This window comes from Salarias fasciatus, chromosome 14 (genome assembly GCF_902148845.1).
Source record: "Salarias fasciatus chromosome 14, fSalaFa1.1, whole genome shotgun sequence".
Taxonomy (NCBI): domain Eukaryota; kingdom Metazoa; phylum Chordata; class Actinopteri; order Blenniiformes; family Blenniidae; genus Salarias; species Salarias fasciatus.
This window is the reverse complement of record NC_043758.1, coordinates 13,017,762-13,042,882: the sequence shown is the minus strand read 5'-3', so window position 1 is coordinate 13,042,882 and position 25,121 is coordinate 13,017,762. Positions and strand designations below refer to the sequence as shown.

At 41.8% G+C, this 25,121-nt stretch overlaps 1 protein-coding gene across 1 annotated transcript; it reads left to right on the top strand.

Annotated features, from left to right (window-relative positions):
• Positions 1-3,145: 3,145 nt before the first annotated feature.
• LOC115400737 (alpha-(1,3)-fucosyltransferase 9-like) lies at positions 3,146-24,599 on the top strand. Its single transcript, XM_030108756.1, has 3 exons — positions 3,146-3,187; positions 4,575-4,830; positions 23,588-24,599. Exons 1-3 carry the CDS (start codon positions 3,146-3,148, stop codon positions 24,541-24,543), a joined length of 1,254 nt encoding a protein of 417 aa, XP_029964616.1. The 3' UTR covers positions 24,544-24,599.
• Positions 24,600-25,121: the final 522 nt, after the last annotated feature.

Below are 25,121 nucleotides of genomic sequence, written 5' to 3'. Positions count from 1 at the left end.
TTCAAGGTAGCATAGACCTCATCCCATGACTGTTTATGCAAGTCTTCCGTAAAGGCAGCCATGGCTTCAGGTGGTCTGTCTCTAATGAATTGGTAAGAGACTGTTTCTGAAGGGGAAATGTTTTTATAAATACAATGAAAGATACTAAAAACTGGAAAATGATCACTAATATCCATTACAAGCAAGCCGGCTGTAGTTTCTTTGCCTTTTAAATTTGTAAATATGTTATCAACCAATGTGGCTGTTTTGACAATAACTCGACTAGGCTTGAGGATGAGTGGGAAGAAGTTATTAGAGTAGATTGTTGCTATAAAGTTGGAAGTTTTTACATTTTTTGAGTTTTCAGAAGATCTATATTAAAGTCTCCACATAAAATATACATTGTATTTACATTGTCAAACAAATTCCCAACATTTTGATTAAACGTGTCTATACAGGAACCTGACATTCTGTACAAACAACTTATCATAATTTTTCTGCGGTCCTCAAGTACAATTTCCACAGTGATGCACTCCATTATCCCATCTATAGTGGTTGTCTTACTATCAACTATACTGCACCTCAGCTATACTGCACCTATACTGTATCCACATACAATGCAACACCACCAGCCTTTTTCCAATTCCTATTCAATGTAAATAATTCATATCCTTCCATTTCAACATTAAGATCTTTTTCATCTTTTAACCGTGTCTCGGACATAGCTACAACACTGATTTTTTTAAATTTACTCAAAAATTATTTTATATTATCGTAATTTTTAGACAGACTTCTACTGTTAATATGGATTAATGTGAATGCTCCACTGGTATTGATCTCTTTAAATTGCTCATCACTATAGTATTTCCGATACCCAAGTACAATGTACGAAAAGTAACGAGTCCCATCTTTTTCCGAAGTTGAGTCTGTTCAACAAGGTTTGCATAATCCGACAAAGAGTTTTGTTCCACTGTTCATCCATCCACGAAAAAGTCAGATCCCATTCAGCTAAACTGGTCCAGGTCTTTGAGATCTCTTACTAACAAAATTTTGGTCTGCTACGGGCTTGTTCCTTTCATCGGGACATAGACTTTGCAATTCCTAGTCCAGGTCGCTTTAATCTTGTCGTTTTTCCTTAAAGGAGCACAGCGCAGTTTGCTCGTTTTATGCGAAACACCGACCCCTGCAGGCCTTAGGCATTAGTGAAAAGCTCGTGTCTGTGGCATGCGCCCATGTACGTGTACAGAAGAGGGGAACTCCTTCCTCGCTCTTTTAGCAGCGCTCGAGTAAAATGTAAGTTTCTTTTGCCTGGTGGGGTCTGTGCTGGAGTTGTGGCAGTGCTAGAAGCTGGTCTTTTCTTACTTTCTGGAAGTTCCATCCTCAGTACTGCTCAGTTGTTGCTGCTAAGAGTCTGGCGGAGTAATGGCGGACAAAGGTACAAACGTGTGTGGGTGTGAATAATTGATCATTTAATATTTAAAACTGCGCTGTGCCCCTTTAAAATCTGAGCGTTCCTTGCGATTTCAGCAGTCTTTTTTGTCAGATGTTCATTCAAATAAATGTCGGAACCTCTCAGTTTCTTACCTTGCCGCAAAAGCTCAGTTTTGTGTTTAGGATTCACAAAACGAACGATTACAACAGCTTTTGTTTTGTCCTTCCTCAGGAGAGTATGACACGCGGCGATGTTACATGTATCCAGATGGATATCCTTATAAGCGAGAAGTTTTATAACCTGCATTTCCAGCGATAGCAAGTCAGCAGAGTCGGCATCCTCGCCGACATTTCTCCCCCCCGCCACGGCTTTGGCGTACAAGCGGGGTTTAATGCTTAATCCAGTAATTATAACATCCTCCATGCGCGTATATTGCTCTAAGTCATCATTCTTCTTTTCAAGCTCCGTTATAGTTTTGTCTTTGTCAGCAATAGCTTCTTTAAGTTGTTTCACGTCATCAAAGAGTTGCATTAGTTTTGACAGCTGTTGAGTTACCTTAGTGAGTTCCCCGGACAGGCTTTCCAGCGACTTGCGGATTTCCTCCATGTCACCTTCCATAGCTGTTGCTTTCTTTGGTGCCATCGCCTCCTTTTCCCTTTGTGCTTCAGTCAGTTCGATCGTTCAATTTGCAGAAAACTTTACTTTTAACAGATGCCAAGACACCGTTCTGACAGGGTGCCGCCATCTTGGTCGTGACCAAGTCTTTGTGACTTAGCAACATATTAGCAAAAGGCTAATAAATGGCCTATAATGTCATTCACATCACTCATAAATATATGCATACCTTTATCTTTTGCCCGTTTCTCCTCTTCTTCTTTTTCTAAACTGGGCACCTGATAGCTTCTTTGGTCTTTTACTTGGATCCATGATCAAAACATTACCTTTCGCCAGCACCTTCCGGTCACGGTTCACCCGTAAATCAACCGAAGTCCGGAGACACGTGATGTAAACAAATTTCTGTAGATTTTTTTCCCCATTTTTTTTATTCACATAATCCAATCAGTTACGTGTGGTTCTGTATTAATTATGAAATACAATTAATTTTGAAGCAGTATATGTTGGCTTCAGTCTGCCCCCAACCCCCTCCCCGTGCCACTGCGCACCACCGCCCCCCTTGCCAACCTCTGCAGTCGCTCGTTGATCCCCCCCACCGCCTCTTCAGACAGCCCGAACAGACACACAAGCTGTATGGCGAGGCAAATGAGGGCACCCCAGCGCTCACACCACTAACTTGACATGGAAATGAGTGCAAGTCTGGAAAACTGGTGAGTTTTTGGTTTTTTTTTTGTTGTGCGCATGGCGCTCATACTTCCTCACATAGATTGTGCCCTGAGCGGTCGCCCACATAGCCCATAGCTAAAACCGGCCCTGTTCACGAGTATAGAAATATGATACATAGACTCGTGAAGACTGTGGATGGATATGACTACCAAGTCTATATTGTACATGTCTATGGTGTCTACCTTGCTAGTGCAGCAACAGTGCATGAAAATCTATGGAGACAGGAGGTTCTCCTAAGGATGATACAACGCTGCGCATGCGTTTTTGATGCTTCATGATTGGTGTCAGTGCCTGATGTGGACAGGTCGATGTGGACAGTCAATCATTTGGAGGGGAAGGAGGACAGAGATCTGACTGAAGATTCACATAGATTAATACATTACTTAAATATGCATGATAAAGATAAACACCATCCTCCAAATTGAGAGGAGCCAGGTGAGGTGGCTTGAGCACCTGTTTAGGATGCCTCCTGGACATCTCCCTGAGGAATTCCCACCTGGAGGAGGTCCCGGGGAAGACCCAGGACACACTGGAGAGACTATGTCTCTCGGTTGGCCTGGGAACACCTTGCAATCTCCACAGAAGAGCTGGAAAAAGTGTCTGGGGATAGGGCAGTATGAGCATCTGCTTAGACTGCTGTCCCACGACCCGGTCCTGGATAAGTGGTTGAAGATGGATGGATGGATGGATGCATGGATAAATGGATGACTTTGTAGCCAGTTTTTTTTTTTTTTTTCAGATTTGTGATATCCTAATGGTGCGTTCACACCGGACGCGTCGCGGGCGTCGTCGACGCTCGGGACGCCTCGAAGCTGACGCTTGTGACGCTTCAAGCACGATGCTTGACACCAGGTGGTCACAAAGCTCGCGATGCTCGCGACGCTCTTGACACGCGTCAGTTTATTGGTGCACAGGAGGCTGATTTCTGTTTCCAGCTATGGCGGATCGCATCAGGAGAGCGGCTTGGCTTTATTTTTTTTAAATAAAGCTAGACCGTGTCGTCGTCGGAAAAGTCGCTATTGTCTGGTCTGCTCCTCTCTGCTCTGACTGCAGCAGGGAGCGCTGCGTGAGACTGACCGCTGTGAGAGCAGGCTCACGCAGCACCCGCTGCTCATTGACGATAGCAACGAGACGTCCTGTCACGTCTCCAGAGCACCGGAGAAGGTCGCTAGATTTGTCGTGCTTTTGACAAAAAAATCGTCGCCAAGAGCCTTTGGAAAGTCGCCAGATTTAGCGAGAAAGTCGTCAAGTTAGCAACACTGGCTGGCCCGCATCGGTCCTCGGATCACTCGTAGTGACGTAGCAGCGGAGGGATCGTCTCTGATTAGTTGACGCTCAGCGGCAGCGCGTCGAAAGTTCAGTTTTCCCAACTCTCAAAAAGCGACGCTCACGACGCTCCTGACGCCGGGGACGCGGGTCGTGGGCGTCGACGCTCGAAACGCTCGAAAAGCGACGCTCATGACGCTCCTGACGCGCCGCCCCGCCGCCCCGCCGCCTGCCGCTCCACGACGCTCGTCCACCATAGACTTTGCATAGAAAAGCGCCGCTCACGACGCTTGCAATGCGTCCGGTGTGAATGCACCATAAGACAGTTCACAGACAGTTCACCACTAAGACAGTTCACCGCTCACCGCAGCGCCACCATCAGGCCAAACTTTTGGATTAGCAGGAGCGACTCCGCAAACACATCCACAACAAGCTACGGCCGGAGACGGACCCGCAAGGACAAATACTGCCAACGCTCAGTGAAAGATAAGTTAAAGGAAAGTGAACACCGAGATCCCCCGTGTGAGTGTGGTTCACCTCCAACTCTGTGGGAAAGGGCCTGAGGGTGCTCTCCTCTCCTCTCCCCCAGCAGCTCCACGCTCCGCGTCAGGGGAGCTACGCCGGCCCAGAAGACGCTCCCTGGATCACCGCCGTCACCTACCGGTACACCACCGCAGCTGGCCTGGGACGTCGTCGTGGCCTGCCGGATGGCCGCCGTCACCTGCTGGTGCACCACCACCGCTGGCCTCGGACGCTTGCGGGGCTCCCCGGATCGCTGCCCACGCTCCGCGGATCGCCGCCGTCATTAGCTGGTACACCACTGCCGTTAGCTGCTGTTAGCCTGGGACGCTTACGGGGCTTGTCGGATCATCATCACCAACGATTACCGCCATACGAGCAACAACCACAGCAGCTCGGTTAGCCACCAGGCAGCAGCAGCAGCTAGCCACCGGGCTACCAGCTACCACCAGGCAGCAGCAGCAGCTAACCACCGGACCACCAGGTAGCAGCAGCTGGTATCCAGAAGATGTATTGTGACTGGTACATTGTGCTAGAAATCTAATGACATCATGCCTCCCAAAGGTGCTAAAGGCCTCTCAGTACTAGAGGAAGAGGCACCTGTAACAATGAGTGTTATCTCCCAGCTACTTGAACAACAAAAGGAGTTTTACAAAGAAATGTTACAGCAGCAACAGGAAAACTTCAAATGTTGTGTGCAAATAATGATCGAGAGTGTAAACAAAAGAATGGATGATGTGATCAGAGATCTGCAGGGGGTAAAATCCAGTTTGGAATTTACCCATGCAGGTGTGGACGAGATGACCAAAGAGCACAAAACAACAGTAGCAAAAATAAAACAACTTGACATTGCCATCAAGAAAGTAGAGGGGGACCTGGCTAGGATTCCTTCTCTAGACTGTTTTGAGAAACTGGATTACATTGAGAACCAGACCAGGAGAAACAATATCCTGGTGGACGGAATCCCAGATGAAAAGGGTGAAAACTGGGATGAGTCAGAAAGGAAAGTCAGAGCTGTGCTACAGAGGAACATGGGCTTGGACGCCAAAAACATTGAAATTGAGCGTGCCCACAGAGTTGGTACATACAAAGAGGCTAAAAGGCCCAGACCAATCATTGTCAAGCTTTTGAGGTTCAAAGACAAGCAGACCATTCAATCATGTGCAAACAAGCTTAAAGGCTCAAACGTTTACATTAATGAGGACTTTTCAGACGCTGTCCAGAAAAAGAGGAGAGATCTCCTCCCAGAGCTAAAGGCTGCCCGTGAGAGAGGTGACATAGCCACCCTGAGGTTTGACAAGCTGATCATAAAGCCCAAAGGCGGAAGTGCAGGTTCAACATGAGGCTGAGTTTGGTTTATGTGTTGTTTTTGTTTTGTCCAGAATTAAAAACTTATTAGTTCTGAATTAAAACAATGGATAAAGCTGTTTTAGTCCTAGACCCTGAACCCATGGACTTTAACTCAGCTGACTGCTACATTGCCTTGAAAGATCAGACTTTCAAGCCCTTTGATGGTCCTAAGTTTGATGCCTAAAATGGTGATGTTGACCCAGATCAAAACTTTTTTTCCACATTTGACATTTCTAACCTCTGTAATTATTATGATGAATCTCAATTCAATGAGTTATGTTCTTCTATGCCAGCAAATATGTTTTCTTCTTTCCATCTCAACATAAGAAGTCTATCATCTAACTATGACAACTTTATTCATTATTTATCTTCACTTAAGCATGATTTTTCAGTTATAGCCCTAACGGAAACATGGCTTACAGAAGACTCTAAAGAAACATTTAAACTTCTAAATTACAATTCAGTTCATTATGTAAGAGAAAACAGGATAAGAGGGGGAGTTTCTCTGTTTATTCATTCTGATTATGATTTCAAAATAAGACATGATCTTTCTCTGAGAACAGACATGTCCGACGTTGAGTCTATTTTTGTTGAACTTCCTGTCACTGGTGGAAAGAGTATTATTGTTGGAGCAATATACCGCCCTCCAGATTCTGTCATCAAAGACTTTAATGAAGGTTTGTTTTGTTTACTTGACCGTGTTAATCGTGAGAATAAATATTGTTTTATCTTAGGTGACTTTAACTTAAATCTCCTTAAACACAAGTCAGATACCCTTGTTGAGGACTACCTTAATGTTTTGTATTATAATTATTTTTTCCCTCTTATTCATAAAGCAACACGAGTTAAAGAGACATCAGCAACTCTTATCGACAACATCCTCTCAAACTCTCTGACTGGTTGTATGAAATCTGGTGTATTGTATCTAGACTTGTCAGATCATTTAGCTATTTTTCAATTTTCTGAAATCAAGACTAACAAAGCTAAAAACATTAAAGAAAACATTTCTAAAAGAATAATGAGCGAGAAAAATATTTCCAAGTTTAAGGACAGGCTTGACTCCAAATCCTGGGATAACATATATGAGGAGAACAATGCTGAGTTAGCATATCAAAAATTCACGGATTTTTTCAGCTCGTTTTGAGGAATGTTTTCCTGTCACAAGTCTTGTAAAGAAACATCACTCAGATTTCAAAAAACCATGGTTTTCACCTGATTTGTTGAAGTTGTTGAAGAAAAAGAACAAACTATATAAAAGATATGTCAACATTCCCACTCCTCTCAATCACAGTGTGTATAAATCCCACCGAAATATATATATTCATGAAATTAGATCTGCAAAACGAAAGTATTTCAGTGATGAATTTAGTAGGTGTTCAAACAATATTAAATCCACTTGGAAAGTCATAAATCAACTGCTTCAAAGAGAGAGGGCTACCATTAAACTGCCTTCTGCCTTTCGAAATGGTGAAGAATCTTTAACCAACCCATTTGATATTGCCGAAAAGTTTAATGAATTCTTTGTAAACATTGGTCTGAAACTAGCAAATAACATCCCCTCCTGTGATGGAAACCCACTGGATTCCTTAAAAGGAACTTTTCCTGTTATTTCCAGCTTTGAGCTCCCCGACACCCAGGAAATAAGTGATGTAATTGACCAGCTGAAGTTGTCTGCACCTGGCCATGACAATATTTCAGCATTCCTTGTCAAGCAGGTGAAGCAATCAATCTTGCAACCTCTTCATCATATTTTTTCCCTGTCTCTGAAGACGGGAGTTGTACCATATGACTTAAAGATTGCAAAAGTTATTCCCTTGTTTAAAGTGGATGATCCTTGTTGTTTCAATAACTATAGGCCTATTTCTATTTTGCCATGCTTTTCAAAGATTTTAGAAAAAATAGTTTACAAAAGGATTATTTTTCATCTAAATTCTAATGAAATTCTTTTTAAACATCAGTATGGCTTCCGAACAAATCATTCCACATCTATGGCTTTAATTCACCTGGTTGATAAGATTGCATCAGCGCTAGAAAAGGGTGAGTTTGCTTGTAGTGTCTTCCTAGATCTCTCAAAAGCCTTTGATACGATAAATCACAGTATCCTATTGGCTAAGCTTCACAGATATGGTTTCCATAAAGATACCCATCAATGGTTGTCAAATTATGTTTCAAACAGAACTCAGTGTGTTTGTGTAAAAGGCTGCCATTCCAATAGAGCACAACTTCACTGTGGAGTTCCACAAGGATCCATCCTTGGTCCACTATTATTGCTTGTTTACATAAATGATTTGTGTAACACCTCACACATCGTTTCTCCAATTATGTTTGCAGATGACACAACACTGGTTCTCTCAAACCCAAACTTCAATTCCTTAATAAGGGATGCAAATGATGGTTTAGATGCCTTTGTCACATGGTTCAAAATGAACAAATTATCTTTGAATATAAAAAAATCTAACTTTATTATCTTTAGTGGGAAAAAAACATACAATAAGGATTTATCTAAAATTATAATTGAGTCCATAGAGATGCCCCAAGTATCATCTACAAGATTCTTAGGAATAATTATTGATGAGAGTTTGAGTTGGAGAGAACAGATTTACTGTGTGAGTAAGAAAATATACAAATCTCTTAGTATAATAAGGAAAATTAGCCAACTCGTTAGTAAACAGTGTCTTCTTACTCTTTATTACAGTCTAATCTATCCGCATCTTTCATATTGTAATATTGTTTGGGGTAGTTCATTTACAACCACTCTTAAAAAAAATCTTAATTCTTCAGAATCGCTTTGTTAGACTTGCATCTCGATCTGTCTGGGACGCTACTGCTGCTCCCTGATCTAAAAATCTCCAGATTCTCACCATTTATGATATAAACAGTTATCAAATATGCATTTTTATGTACAAGATATTTTCTTCAGATGACAAGGTCCCTGAGCATTTTAGGACGTACTTTGCAGCAAATTCTCATTTTCATTCTTACTCAACACGACAGGCCTCAGCTCTACATCCGCCCAAATGTCTTAAATCTAGAAGCCAATTTTTGTTTAGGTATAGAGGTGTCAAAGTTTGGAACAGTTGGTACCACATTGCCAACAATTGTAGATCTTTATCTATCTTTAAAAGTCGCGCAAAAGAGCATCTAATTCAAAAGTGTAGCCAAGAGAGCTCTGTACTTTAGCTTTTCCGTAGACTGCTAACTTCTATTTAGTTTATTTTCAGTGTTGCCTATAACGATCAACAAAAATGTCAATTTTTATGAGCATGTCCATATAAGGTCAACAGCATTTTTCTTTTCTTTTGTCTTTTTTTTCTTCTTTCTTTCTTTTGTTTTACATGAGAGTTTATGATGCTTTTTGTTGTTTTGTATTTTATTGTATTTATTTATGTATTTTATTTATTTGTTGTTGTTGTTGTTTTTTTTTTTTGATGATATCTGCATAATTTTATTAGGTGGGGGCTCTTCATAAGCCTTTGGCTTGCCCGCTCCTCTCTGCACTGTTTCTTTTTTCTGCACTGGTTTATGTGATATATTTCATTGTATGTGCTAAATAAACTAAACTAAACTAAACTAAACTAAACTAAACTAATCCAAGAAAGAACCTGAAACACCTGATCAGCAGACAAATGGACAGAAATGTAACAGAAGATGCACATTGCTCGTGAAAATGAGGCTAACAGTAAATTTCTTCAGCAAACTGCAAGGGACAATCTGACAGAGCAGTAAGGGGTGTTGTTTTTCAGCCAGGTGCCTGCATGCTGGTGGAAAACTTGAGTGAAGTGGATGTGGCAAGCTGCAGTCTTACTGAGAGCTCATCGGCCGTCATGTGATTGATATCAGCCCAGTGAAGAAAGTGCAGTCTAAAAATGACCTAAAACACTGTGTGTGTTCCACTGGGATGTACTTCTGCCAGTGAAAGAACTGCCTCGGGAACAGGGCACTGTGGAAAAAGCAGGTCCCAGATGTGTGGTACAAAAAAAAAAAAAAAACATGACTGGAAAAACTGAATTTGAACAGAGATAAGTGAAACTAAAAAGTAACAATGAACAGAACATTTAGACAGTATGAAATACAATTTCAATTTTATCATGATGCGCATTCAAATGAGAGATTCAATTTGAAATGAGAGCATACAGATTTTAAAAGCAATTATATTCACACTCAGCAACTCATTTTAGTGTAGAATGATTCACATAAGATTCACAAAGATTTGAAATTCACATTCTACTGGCGCAAGATTTTACCCATACGATAAAGTCATTGAACATTTATTACTGTCTGTGAGTCTGCTGTTGAGTTTATTGTTTATTGCTGGATTCATGACACCAGTACGGTGGCATTCTTTAAATCACACTCACAGGTGGGGCTGGTATCATGACAATAATGATGAGTGATTCAGTCTTTACTACTGTGGAGCCAAATTGCACTTGATGTATGATTATGAAGGCCTATACTCCATGAGAACAAAAACAAAGTTTGGCAAGGAGGAGTGAGAACAAAAGGATGTTGTTTTGTTCCCGCTCCTCCTCCTGGCCGAACAAAGTTCAACTGCGTCGCAACCTCCTCCTGTCAGAACTTTCTTTGGCTGAGAAATTCAGAAGTCTTCTGTGATTGGTCAGATTTTCCTGCTTCCGGCTGAGCTCCTTCAATTAAATCCCTCTCAAAAATCACTTATTACAAAAATCTATGTCAACATTCAAGCCTTTAACAGCAATATGACAACAAAAATAAAGGAGGCCTGGGAGAATGAGTTGGGGCTCACTCTTGATAATCACTGGTGGGATTCTGTATTGCAGCACATTCATAAGAGTACCATTTGTGCCCGCTTGACGCTTATACAATTTAAAGTTCTGTTTAGGTGTCATTACTCCAAGACAAGATTAGCAAAAATTTTCCCCTCGACACTAGATATTTGTGATAGATGTGGCTTGTCTCCCTGTAACCTTACACATATGTTTTTCTCCTGCTCGGCACTCGCTAACTTTTGGCGGACTTACTTTGACACTATGTCTAAAGTTCTCCTTAAAACTGTTGATTTTTCTCCTTGTGTTGCCATCTTTGGTCTCCCAGTGGACTTCTCTAATTACTCCCCTTTACAGTTGCAGGTTATTTCCTTTACCTCCCTTATTGCCAGACGCCATCTTCTCTTACAGTGGAAGTCTGTTACAGCACCATCCAGCAAACATTGGATTTGTGAAGTTATGTCTTTTTTGAAGTTGGAAAAGATCCGATATTCCAGAAAAGGTTGTGTTGACAAATTCTTTAGGAAATGGCAGCCTTTTATTGACTTCTTCAAAACATCCTAAACCATCCCCAGCCCCCCCTCTTTTTTTTTTTTTTTTCATTATTATTTTAAGGAATGGCATTGTTCTTATTATTTTAATGTCACTGACGTTTTTCTGTAAATATGTGTAGCATTTTGGGTTTTTTTTTTTTTTTTTTTTTCTTTTTCTCTTTTGTTTTTGGGTTTGTTTTGTTCTGTTGACACCTCTGTACAAAATGGGAAAATATAGGTGTGACATTTGTTGTTGCTAACATTTTGATTTGTATTTAACACACCAATAAAAAAATATTAAAAAAAAAAAAAAAAAAAAAGATTTTCCTGCTTCACCTTGACACTACCCTTTATTGCCAAAGTGGAGCCAGTGAAGAGACTGTGCTTTATTAAATGGAGCAGAAAGCTGCCAGTTTTCCAACAATCACTCATAAAGTCAGCTGAATTCGTCTTTAAAATTATTTAAGTGTCCAGGTATATATTACATTACTTTTACCTCTTTTTGTTTAACAAAATGTTACTAATGTTCAATGGAGAAGTGCCTCTTTTGGTTATTTATACAATGAAAATTAATCTAGACTCAGATCATGTTTTAAACTTTTAATGACTGAAGTGAACACATTTTCAAAGGATGGATTTTGTGACTCTGACAACATAATGGCTTTATTTTATATTGCCAAGATACCATAAACACTTCATATCCCTGAAAGAATAAATAAATACAACTTGCATCAGCTGCATCTGTACAGATCACCATAAAGTCATTTTCAATGCCTTGGCCATTAATTAAAGGGCTTCTCCTTCAGCGTGAGACTGTGATCTAGAGACGGATCAATAAAACACAAGGTGTCTTAATTTCTGATGATTTCATGGTCAAAGCAGGGGCAAAAAATCCTATAGAAATTTAAATATGTTAGAATTGTTTTTTTTACAATAGCCTAATGTAAAATATTATTTATAGACTTGCATTTGCATAAAAACACAAATGCGTTTTTAATGAGTTTTTAATTTGGGAGAATTCATTTGAAAAATATTACAAACACGATAAATGAATACAAACTAATATTGGTGGAGCAGCGCATATCAGTCGGCTATAACAAGTGTGGCTGCTTGACATACCCTGAAAAATAATCTAAACAATAAATACTTACATTATTTTATTTTATTTTTTTTTTGTGGGGGGGGGGGGGGGGGGGGGGGGGTGTATTACTAGCTAAATAGAGGAAATTTTAAATATTTAATAATAAAAGAACAATAGAGAATGTGAGTGCAGCAGGCCTGACTCACTAGCTTTGGACCTCAAAGTTCTTTGCACTCCACACGTGCACTCAGAAAGTAAAAGTCTTGAAACTGAAGTTATCTTTTTGTCTTTTAATAACAAAAAATAACATACAAAAAAGAAACTTGTCTCTAGACTTTTCTGAAGGCTAACTAAAAATGCAGTGTAGGTCAAAAGACTGTGTTGCTCCAAGGTCCAGTGGCTTCTGCTGAAATCTTCACTCACAGTACTTCAATAATCTCAATTTAACAGCCAATCAGAAAACAAGCACAATAAACGTAATTAGTCACTGGTCAAAATACTCTCTGTACTGCAACACAGAACTATATTAACATATCAAAAAATACATTAATCACTTCACAAAACTACAATAACTACAAATTATATTAAAGCAGAAAAATGGCTACAACAGAGAAACTGATGAAGTTCTTTATCAAATCTGCACCTCTCTGATCTGTTTAGCGTCAAACAACCTGCCTTGCTTCAAACCATGAAAAAAAAACTTTTACAGCTTTTGCAGAACAGAAATGGGCTTATTTCTATTTATTTTATGCACAGACGAGAGAAGAATTGATCACCAATACCTGAATGAGGACAGGTGAAGCGGTAAATTCTGTTGAACCAGGAGACTGGACTCCTCTTTTTTTCATCTGCTCATGGAAGCCAAACTTCAATAACTAATGCTTCATCAATTTTTCCATAAAAATGCAATCGCTCCTTTGCAGACACGTGGCCAAACCGGCAGCACGCCCCCCCCCCATGCGCCATTTTGGAGGCATCACATACGAAAACAACAGAGCAGTGAGCTGCACCACAGTCATTTCATTACCTTCTTTTTGGCATTTTCCCATATAGAGAAGAACAAGAGCAACGAGAGGGAACGGTACAGAGACAAACTCATAAAGGAGGCCAGGGACCGGTGTGTGGCTAAATTGTCCACAATTGAAAACATCGATCCATATGACCTGAAAACTAGAGAATGGAGCTCCGAGACCGCATTACTGCCTCTGAGTTGGGCGCTGGACATCACAAACTGCCTGGTTTACGGTGTCAGCGCTTACACATGTGCGCAGTTCCGAAATTATAAATCTCTGGAAGCACACGGACATTTCACGAATGACTGGGTGCAGGATGTGTTCGCATCTTGACCGAAGGGCTGGAACAACACAGTCGTGACCGCAAAGGTAAGCTCACCTGACTGTCATCAGTCCAGTCCTGGATGGAGGACATGCTGGTTTTGTCTGATTTGCTTTAATAGTTTTAATTGAGGGTAATTCAAGACTCGTTTTATGTATCATTGTGACAAAATGACCTCACATTCACATCCCACGTGCAAGAAAAAAGTGGTCATTGCCCAACATTGAAAACCTTGCTGTCATACTCAAAACCCACCTGTTTCAATCTGCCTGTCACCCGTAACTTCTCTCTTTTTGCTGTTAAATTGTCTGTTTTATTTGTAATGTGTTTTTAATCTTGTGTATAGTGTCCTTGAGTGTTCTGAAAGGCACTGTGAAATTAAATTTATTATTACCTCTGCCAGGAGGTTATGGAATCGAGTCGGTTTGTTGGTTGGTTGGTTGGTTGGTTTGTTAGCAAGATTATGGAAAAAGTTATCCACGGATTGCAATGAAACTTTGTGGAAAGGTGGGTCTTGGGCTAACTTAGAATCCATTAAATTTTGGTGATGATCCGGATCACTGTCTGGATCCAGGAATTTTTTAAAGGATTCTTTATCATTGAGCGATAGGGCAGTCTTTCACATAGTTGCACAGGCCCGCCGACAGGGGGGCCTGTGCGCTGCGCCGCATGCATAATGTTATTTATGTGCTTCGATGTGCACCTCGTCGGGCCAGTGTTGATTGTTGCTTGAGCGTTGCAGCACGTAGTGGGGTAAGAAACCTGGGAGTTGTGGGCGTTCAGCGGTGTTAGCATTCGGAGCGGCGTTAGCATTCGGCTAACGGCGCTAGTGGCGGCCCGAACTTGTTTGTTGCTATTGCTTGGTAACTTACAACATTGGCAGTGGCGTGGTGCGTGGTGTCGATCTATTTTAAAGTGTTGTGCTTTAAAGATTACAGTTCATATTCACTTTAGGAGCATGTCAGGCTTTGTTTACATTTCAGAAGACTTGTGGATGCGGGGCTCAAACTGTGCATGCCCAGTAGGTGCAAGGCATTCTGGGAAATGTAGTTTTTGATTGATTTCAGCCATCTTTGTTATTGAGATAGATGTTGCAATCTTTCTTTGCTTGAATAATGATTGCATTCAAGTAATTGTATTGTGATGATGTGTTTTTTTTTATTGTATTTCAGGTTTATGACCTGTGGTCATTTTGGTTGAATAAACAAAAACAAATGACAAACACGAGTCATAATATAGTGTGCATCCTGTTACATATATTCTTATTGTTGTTGGTCACTGATTTGACCTGTGGCGGAGGTCTGCACTCTCTGGGTGCCAAATTCTAGTTATTATTATTATCATACATCACTCAAGTATGAATCAGTTATAAATGAATGGTTATAGCAGGCATCACTTTGTCTAACCACAGACAGAAACCTGTCACCCTGTCCTTGTTTTGTAAACCAGAAACAGTGGTAATGTTGGCAGTAATTAAATTAAATGTGTTGTCTACAGGTCTTGCACTCCCAACGTCTGAACGATCCACCACTTGAAGGCCTGTCTCATCATGGAGCCATCAGGAGCCAGATCATCTGGTCACTGCACATGTATGGCTGGAACAGCAGAGATGTGCACACATGTTGCAGCTATGTTGTTTAAGCTGGAGGCGTTTGTCAGATGCAGAGAGACAACAACTGTGACTGGACAACATGCATACTGGCTGATACCAAGCAGCATCAGAAAAGTGGGACCAGAAGTGGGACACAAAATTGACTTAACCACTGCAAATGCAAATGCAAATGCAAATGCAAAAAAAAAAACAAACAAAAAAAAAAACAAAGTCGGGCACATTTCATTTACCACAACACATTATGTGACAATGACATGCTTCATTGATATTAACTGCCATGCATGAACGTAGTTCTTACTGGTATGTTTTTATTTACCATTGTGTTGCTGCTGTTGAGTGTATGAAAAACATTACATTCCAGAAAAAAGAAAATGTCTCACTTGTCATTTCAGTACTTTTTCCAATACTCACTATTTGTCTTCACTTAATTATCAAGATGTAATTACTAATGAGGAGCACAGCTAATTATCAAGTTACTTATGCGCAAACAAAAGCAATAACTCAAAAAGACTCAAAGTGTCAGTGTCAAGCTTTATTATTGTATGTCAGATACAAAAACATGTCCTTCCACAAATATTAAAAACAATCTGTGTGGCGTCCTGATTGGTGTGTGTGCCATCTTCTGTGAGCAGCTGACTGCTGTCTTCCTCAACATCAGGTGTCAGTCCTCATTCTGTTGATTTTGTCAAGGCTCCGACGTCCCCTCCTCTGTCTGCAGCTCTCCAGTCTCTGCATTCCGGTGGACTCCCGTCTCTGGTGCTTGCGGTTACACTTAACTTAGCTGCTCCCACCTAAATCGCCTTGCAGAGCGTGTTGCATTTGTCGGTGTGACCGATGTGTGTTCCAGATTTAGGGATGGTGCCCAGTCTGGGTCAGTCCCCATCATTTCATAGGCTGGTTGACCTGCAAACGTATTAGGTTTTATTGAGAGAGCGAGTAAACACTGGATGCTTGCATGACATTGCACACTGGTAAGTTAACCACACATGCTACCAGGTCAGATTGTGAGTTACAATGACTGTAAATACAGACAGGCGCAGATGGATTTGTTGTGCTGATTGTTTCTCAGGCTGGAACATCGTCTGACTGAAATGCTGCTGACTCTGTTTTCCTCTAGGATGTGTTGTAAATTTAGTTTGATCAATTATAGCAAACAAATCAATGACTGTATGTTTATTCTCAAAAGGAAATTAAATTTGATGTGTTGATGTGTGTTGCAGTGCACCAGGGAGTGTGTGTTTGTCTCTACTTGTCTGTGAGGACAGAACTGACATGACGTGTCCTCCTCTGGACAGCGGGTCTGACTGGATCTTGGAAGTCACTCCCTCCGTAAAGCTTAAATTTAAGATGAAGAAATAAAATAAACAGATTTAGCATGAAGTGATTCTCCACTGCCCTCCTCCGCTGACTGCATTTCACAAGTGAAGTTGGCTCGCAGCTGGGTGGAGCTAGTTCGCAGGTGCGCTAACGTAACTTCATTCTGAAAGAAATCACATTTTCAGTAAGATTGCTTAAAAACAAATAAACTCGCTTACTTGCATTTATGAGAATGTCGAGAGAAAACAACCATGTTGGCAGATATGGAGTCGAAAGCGATGCTCTTTCTTGTCACTGCTGCGACCCACGCCGTCTGACACCTCTTCATCATTTCCTCAGTCTGCTCCCCGTAATTTCTTTTCCACGTGGGAAGCTGGAAAAAACAGAGATTGCCTTCTGTCCTGCTCCCATTCCGCTGATGCGACTTATTATGGCAGCCTTTCACGCAACACGATCTTCCCATTTCTGAGAAATAATGCCGTACTCAAAGACGTGAATCACAGTGAGACGATGCCAGCAAAATGGTAGTTCAATCCCACAATGCAACAGAGTGACGTCTCCTGCAAAGGACCGATTGTTACACTATCAAGCCATGTCAAGTTGTTGGAAACATCTGGAGAAGCTGAGCCAGCTCTGAGGGGGGGTGGTCTTAGAGGGGCGTGGCCTTTGAGTTCTTGTGCCTTCTACTGGAGTATGAAATATCAGCCGACAGCCGAACTTTCTTCGGCTGCTTGATGACGTCATCCTGCCAAACTTTGTTCTTGTTTTTGTGGAGTATGTAGGGGCCTTATGAGAACTATCAACAAGAACTGGTTCCAGCTGACTGCCCAATGACCACTGGCAACAGGAGAAACACATGTTCAGATCTGTTCTTCACTTTGTTTGGCAGCAATGATTTTTGACTTGTGGCCATGGACTGCATCCACGCTCTCCTCCTAAGACTTGTTGGTGCCTGTAGGAGCCAATTAGCACCAGGCGTATAAACAGGAAGCGATCACAGCCTGGCAGGTGTTGCTGCCCGGAAAGGAAACACGGTTTTGACGGCCACCGCCGTCACCGTTGTCGTTGCTGTTACTGTCGCCGTTGTGATCTGTGTCCTGTGGTGGAGTTTGCAAAGAGGTAAATAAATGGACATATTTCAAACAAGCAAGTGATTGCCTCAGCAACATTATTCTGGCTGTAAAGGGTGTCAGCGTGTCAGCTGAAAATCCGGGTAGAAGCTGCAGGGGCTTCAAGCGTAGGCTTTGCCCCTACAGTGCCAATCCTGTTTGTTACTGACATAGCTTGTTGTAGCTGCTGCCGGTGACACTCTTCCTCCAGTCTTGTAGGGGTCAATTGTTGTTTTGGGCCGTATAGTTGGTATTAGCTTTAGCCGTTGGTGGTGAAGGCCGCATTGGTGCCTCCTTCCTCCAGCTATTGGCACCGATGATGTCTGGTGAGTGCCACTATCAGTGTCAGCTTGGGGCCCTGTGACCCCCTTCCCTCAACTTATCATGCTGATGATTTCTTTGATCAACTGAGCGACTGTTAGTGTAAGTTTGGTGCCTGTGACTGGTGAAGGCCACATTGCACCCTCCCACATGATTTTGAGGTTCAGGTTGAAGATGGCGCTGCCGTTTGGTCGTTCGCTCTCCTGGACAAAGCTTTAGCTAAATTTTACTGGCCCTGTGGCCTTGTACCTGCTGCATAGACAGTGTGCCTTACCTTAGCTTCTCACACATTAGAAGTCTCATATTGGGTGCAATAGAAGGTTCTCACCATTACGCTAACAGCGGCGCCCTCCTCCAGAATGATGAGAATGTTCAGGCCTCCGTTGTGTTGGAACCGCGGTCCCCATCAGCGGCTTAGAGCTAGTACATACTGCACATCAGGGGTCGGCAACCCTTGGCACGCGTGCCACCCGTGGCACGCGTGGCACTAACACTGGGCACGTTTACATGCCCCCCATATAATGGCTTATAAGGCAGAGCGGATGTGTCATGTAGACGTCCAAGTGGATCTGCTTCGCTCTGAGCGGATTGCATTTCGGAGCTGATTGTACGAGGTGGTATAGACCGATCGATAACCCGCTCCGTGTCTCATATAAAAGCTGCATGACAGCGGAGCGAAAAAAACGGGGGATTATTTGTTCTGCATGCGCGCCCCCGTATGTAGTGACGTGACGACGTGCGCAGTAAATGGGAAACAGGATTGTCAAAAACAAGCAGAAAAACATCTTTTTAATAAAAACCCCGAGAGAAAAAAACACTGGAGAGAAGAAATGGAAGCAAATCGCGCTACAGCGAGTTGTTTAAAGAGCTCCATAGCAAAAAACGAGTGATCGCCCCGCCTGTGTTATGGATTAACTGGTTCCCGTGTTAACGAGTGACGGCGGACTTCTGTGTAAACACATGCTGATAACAGCAGCTGTTAAAGTAAGACTCATAAAAGACTTTAAACTTATACACTCACTGTAACTGTAGAAAAACGACGTTCGCTAGATCGACTTCAAGTCTCATTCATCTATTGGTCACAAGTTAACATGGGCACCAGTTAATTCGAAACATGAGCATGCAGAGCACAAAACACAAAGTTTATGAAAGCACTTTTTGGAGTAACAGAATAAATATCTTTAAAGATATGTTTGTATCTGCTTTATCTGAATGGAATACATTTCCAGGTACTGTATGTTGGAAATCTTTTTGTATTTTGTGTTAACTTGCGTTTTAGTTGATAATGGCACACACATTGATGAGAAAATTTTAAACTGGCACTCCATGACAAAAAGGTTGCCGACCCCTGCTGTACATCTATGTAATAATGTTAGAATTTTGAGGTTTCCGTCAAACTCTGTATGAGAGGTTTTACAAACAGCTGTAGGGTCACAGTTGTATATTTCACATGCAAAATCATCCATTTACTGATCACAATCTCAAAGACTTGTGTGTGCTAACCATAAACATCTATTGTTGCTAAGTGATCTGAGAAGTGACAGTTGTAAGCTGAGACTCATAATCCACCAAGTAAAATCAATTGTAGAAAACACAAGTTTTTTTCCACTTGAACTTTCTCAGTTCAACTCCATTCAGTTTTCAGGGATTTCCATCAGGGTCCAGTACCTGCTAACAGGTACTTTTTCAGCTCTCAATCGGTTGAGCTTTAAGCTGAGCTGAAGAATTGAGGTCATCAGAGGACGAGTGACAGCGACTCCTTGACAAAAACACACCTGTCTTTTGAGTGGGTGTGTTGAAGTTAAACTTGAAGGAATGTGGATCCTCATTTCATACAACTTGTCACCACATGATTTATGGATCTAAAAAAAGACAGGCCAACAGGTGTGTTTGATTGTCAAACTTGATTTGCGCACACGCAAGAATGCCGTCAATGTCTTTTGTGATACGTCATTAAAAAAGTTGATCAAGTTCTTCCTTGTGTTTCTGGATTCTTGTTTGGATTGCTGCTCCTATTTTAAATTACTCATTTCGATTATCCCGCCGGATCCCATTGCCAGGGCTTCCTTAACCAAGGTGTAGGCCCCTGGACTAACTGAGGCTTGGAGGGCCCCCGCCACCTCCCCCCTCCCCTCCCCTCACTCAGAAAAAAAATATACCAAAACATGTACATTTGAAAATTATAATTTGAAAATTCGAAAGTTGGTGAAACTTACAAAAACTGTAATACTGTTGAAACAGTGCAAATGCGTATCACATTTTTTGCAAAGAACTAAAACAGGTACCACAACAGCACACTTTTGACCTATCGCATTATAAATATTTAAATAATATTGCACAGATTATACCAAAACATTAAATGTCGAACAACCAATTACTCATGAGAACTCAGAAGTAGGAAGTCATAGTTTCAGCACCATGAAGAAAAAAAAGAAGAGCCCTCAGTTCCAGCATCAAGGAGGAAGATGATCAAATTGTCCTGACAAAAAAAAAAAAAAAAAAAAAAGACAGGTTGCATAAGCTGATAACTATCACACAATAAACTGTTGTGTGCTACCTTTAAAAGGCTTTCTTCTGGCCTTTTTAATTGAGAAGTCTTCTATGATGTCCTTAAAATCCAGGCCTCGAAGAATGTCATTCTCGATTGACATCAAGGAAAGATGGCCGAGTCTCTCTTGGTGCATAGATGATCTCAGGCGGGATTTCACCATTAAAAGCTTGGAAAATGAGTGCTCCCCTGCAGCATTGGTCCTAGGCAAAGTGAGATATAAACAAATGGCAATGTCCACATTAGTGAATACTGTCTGAAGTTGTCTTGTCCTCATGTTTTTCAGAAAGTCTGAGGCTGATGTGCTGCTGTCTGAGAGTGTTTGTACAAACTGTTGAAAATGTGCCACTTCATCAACAAAGTCATCTGACAGATCAGTTTTATACTTATTGTAAAGACTGGTAGCTGCTGTGTTGAGGTTTTCAGAGGAAATTGATTTCAAATTATTCAGGAATCCAAAGGTTTCACACAGGCCTTTGTAAGATTCATATCTCCGATCCAGTTCGGACACAAGACGGTCAATAATGGAGACGTAAACAGATATGCAGAACCGCTGTTGTCCAGGGAGCTGCACCTCCGGTTCTGCTGTATCAGCAGTTCTGCGCTTTCTTTTGCGTTGGCATTGTGTATCTGTTCTGTACTCAGAAGACATAGTGGGGGACATATTTTTTCCAGCTGCCTCAAACTGATCAAATTGATCTCACAATCCTAATACATATCTTCGCAAAGATTTGACCAGATCTACAGCATTGCAAAGGTCCAAGTTGACAGCCTGAAGATAAACACTCACATTGTTAAATGTTAAATGATGTTTAATGTTAAATAAAATGTTGTCCCAAAAATTGCACAAAATTGTCATCTCCAGTCTGTCCATCTTCTTGCACAAAGTCTGAGCATCTCCTCTGGTGTTTATATTGACAGTATCATCCTCTGCGATTTGTTGAAGGCTTTTTTGAATACTGCCATAATTGTGGCATAGTGCTTTTGGTGGCATCAGCATGTGCAGACCATCTCGTATCAGACAATGTTTTCAAAGTGTCAATTCGATTGCTCTCATTAGGCTGCAACCCTGCCTTGATTGTTTGCCATCTTGATGTACTTTTGGATGCAAAGTTAAAAAGAGTTTGTACAAAAGTAAAAAACTCTTCAGTTTCTTCGCAACAGTTTACACTATTTACACCCACTAGATTCAGTGTATGCGCTGCACATGGCACCCACTCAGCAAGAGGGATGATTTCCCTCAAGCGTGCTTGCACGCCTTTGTAGATGCCAGACATGCTGATTGCGTTGTCATAGCATTGTCCTCTACAGTTACTGATGTGAATTCCCATCTCCTCCAAAACGCTTGTCAAACACTTGAAAAGGTTTTCACCAGTGTGACTCAATATAGGCAAGAACTTCACAAATCGCTCCTCAATAGCTCCGTCTGGTGACACATTTCTCAATATAACAGTCAGCTGGTCAGTATGCGAAATATCAGGGGTTGAGTCAACACTAATGGAAAATATTTTGCCATTTTGACTTTTCCTATAATTTCAGTGAGCACTTGTTTTCCCATTAGTTCAATTAATTCTTTGCAAATGTTTATAGAGAGATAAGAGAGAGTTCCTCTTCCTGCATTGCCATACTTGTCAATATGGGACTTCAAAAAGGGACCAAACTCACTGATGAGCTCCATACAACCCAAATAGTTCCCATTGTTCGCTTCTACAAATCTGTGGCTGCTCCCTCTGAAAGCCAGTCCCCGCTCAGACAGAAACTTGACAACAGACACAACTCCCTGAAGCACATCAGTCTAGTACTGGCATTCCTGATTAAACTGCCTTTTCAGCTCTGTATGCACCACTCCATGTTCAGCTGATGAATTAATATAAGCAATCATGGCCGATCTGTGCATTTCACTATTTTCATGCTCGCTGATTCTCATTTTTGCATGTTGCCAGTCTGAAAATCCTGTTCTTGAAAAGGATGACCTGCCTCTGTTTTGGCCCCCAAATAGTTTTCACGCAAAGCAAAATATATTTCCACTTTGTGGAGAGTAGCACAACCATTCTCTAAGTACATTTTCCCTGTTGACAAGTTTCCGCTGGAAAAATGTTCTATTAAAAAAACGGTTCTGTTGTTTATGCTGGCGAGCTGAAGCCAACAGATCAGCGTCCTTATTTTGGCATCGAGCTGGTCCTATTTTAGCCCAATATGCACGTACTTTTTCATCTATTATGGTGGGTTGTCCGCATCGAGCCGGGTCGGTGTTGTAGGGATCATCCAGCGACTGCTGCGGGTCCCCTCCGGATGCAGCAGAAGGAGCGGTTTCTACAATAATGGCAACTTTTCCTCTCTCTTCACCTGACTTGCTATAGCTGGTAAAAAGCTGAGGCTGCCCGGGCTGGGACTGAGAGGTGGACGGTATTGAAGCATCCTCCTGCACCCGCAGGTTTTCCTTTACATTATATTTGGCCCATCTAATTTGCCCCTGACAGACCGAGGCCCCTGGACTTGAGTCCCTCCAGGTCCAGTGGTTAAGGTGCCCATCGCCTTTTTTGATTTAACTTTGCACTCCACAAGGCCATTCAGATGCAGATTTTAAAAGCAAATATTCAAACTGTACAATTGATTATTTTTTTTTAATTGAATGACTCACATTCAGGAATAAATAATTAAAATTCACTTAAAACTGGAACAGGATTTTCCCCATACAATAAACTTTTTGACATTTCATCACTGTGTATGAGTCTGCTGTTGGGTTTGCCACTGATTCATGACAACAGCACTGGAATTCTTTCAGGCACACACCCAGGTGAGACTGGTTTCACCACACAGTCATTTAAGTCTTCGCTACTCTGAAACGAAATTGCACTTGACGTGAGGCTGTGAGAAAACCATCATTAAAAACTCAAGTTTGCTTGGGACCGGCTGGCTGCTCTGTGATCGCAGGCGACAGGACAAACATGCATTCAGATTTGTCCGTCATCAAGAACTCTACTTTGAAAGGGATTTACTCTTTGGTCGGATTGGCAGCAGTGAATTTTCTGTTGCTTCCAGGAATCTGCCTGCTCGACCTGTCGGATGTGTCTAATGCTGAACCATCTGTACCTGTTTCAGAGGACAACAGCACTGAAACACTACTTCTGGTCTGGCACTACAGCGCAAGAACACCTCATGATTGCTGGCGAAGCTTTCAGATCAGTGGATGTACAATCACTGGAGACAGGAGCATGTACAACAAGGCTGATGCTGTGATCATGTGGCACCAGAATGTAAACCATGATGTAATCTATCATGAAAAAGCTCCGTTGCCTCCAGAGCCACGACCACCTGCGCAAAAATGGATATGGCTCAACGTGGAGCCCCCCACAAAAGTTCCAAGACTGTGCAAATATGAAGGTATTTACAACCTCACACTGAGCTACCGAGAAGACTCTGACATCTTTGTGCCTTATGGGTATTTAATCCCAAATGTGTTATTAGATAAAGTTCCTCAGACCCGTTTTGCAAAAAAGCTTAACTCCTCCTCGGATCCTCGTCCTGGCTTTGTGGCCTGGGTGGTCAGCCACTGGGAAAATAGTTTGGAGCGTGTGCAATTCTACAACCATCTTAAAGAGTTCATCAAAATCGACCTCTTTGGGCGTGCAGGGACCACCATCTTACCACCAGGCAGGGACAGTGTGGTTCAAATGATCAGACAGTACCGGTTCTACCTGGCCTTCGAGAACTCTCAGCACACCGACTACATCACAGAGAAGCTGTGGAACACGGTGCGCGGCGGCGCCATCCCGGTGGTTCTGGGTCCGTCCAGGAAGAACTACGAGCGCTTCCTGCCCCCAGAGGCCTTCATCCATGTTGATGACTTCCCCACAGTGCAGGAGCTGGCCCTGTACCTGCTGAAGGTGAAGGACAGTCCATCTCTGATCCAGATGCACCTCAGCTGGAGGAGAGACTACAGTGTGTACATGACGTCCATGTGGGGTGAATTCTACTGCACAGCCTGCAAGGCGGTGAGGATGAGGAAAGGCAAGATTGATGTGGTCAAAAACCTTACAGCATGGTTTTATTCATGATACCTCATGAAAAACTATGAGTATTTAGGATTCCCGTGTAACACAATGTGCTTTTAATAATATTTTTGTTGTTTGACAAGTTAATTACTAAACTACTAAACAAAGAAAAATATTTTTCCTCCATTTTTATGCTAAATTTCTAAAAAAAATACTGCTCTACTTGAGATTCCACAGCTGTGTGTAGTATTTTGTACTTTTGCATGATCATTAATAATTGATGATTGTTTTCTCTGAAATTTCCATTTATTCATTGTAATTTATTCTCTTGATACTTTAATCATGCACAGCTTTGCTTGTGTGTGTGTGTGTGTGTGTGTGTGTGTGTGTGTGTGTGTGTGTGTGTGTGTGTGTGTGTGTGTGTGTGTGTGTGTGTACTCGTATTTCTATCCTTGTGGGGGCCAAATGTCCCCACAAGGATAGGAAAACCTGGAACGACATGCATTGTGGGGACCTTTTTCCGATCCTAATGAGGGGAAACAGCGTTTTCTTGACCATGTTGTTGTTACTGAAAAAAGTAAAAGTGCAAAAACATTTCTTTGGGGTTAGGCTTTGTTGTGGTTTGGGTTAGGTTTAGGGTA

Excerpts from the sequence above, each read along its gene's own strand:
- LOC115400737 (XM_030108756.1), top strand. The coding sequence starts at position 3,146 with ATGATAAAGATAAACACCATCCTCCAAATTGAGAGGAGCCAG. Across the intron at positions 3,188-4,574 it reads TCCAAATTGAGAGGAGCCAG|GGCCTGAGGGTGCTCTCCTC; the intron begins GTGAGGTGGCTT and ends TCTGTGGGAAAG. Across the intron at positions 4,831-23,587 it reads ATCGCCGCCGTCATTAGCTG|AGGACAACAGCACTGAAACA; the intron begins GTACACCACTGC and ends TACCTGTTTCAG.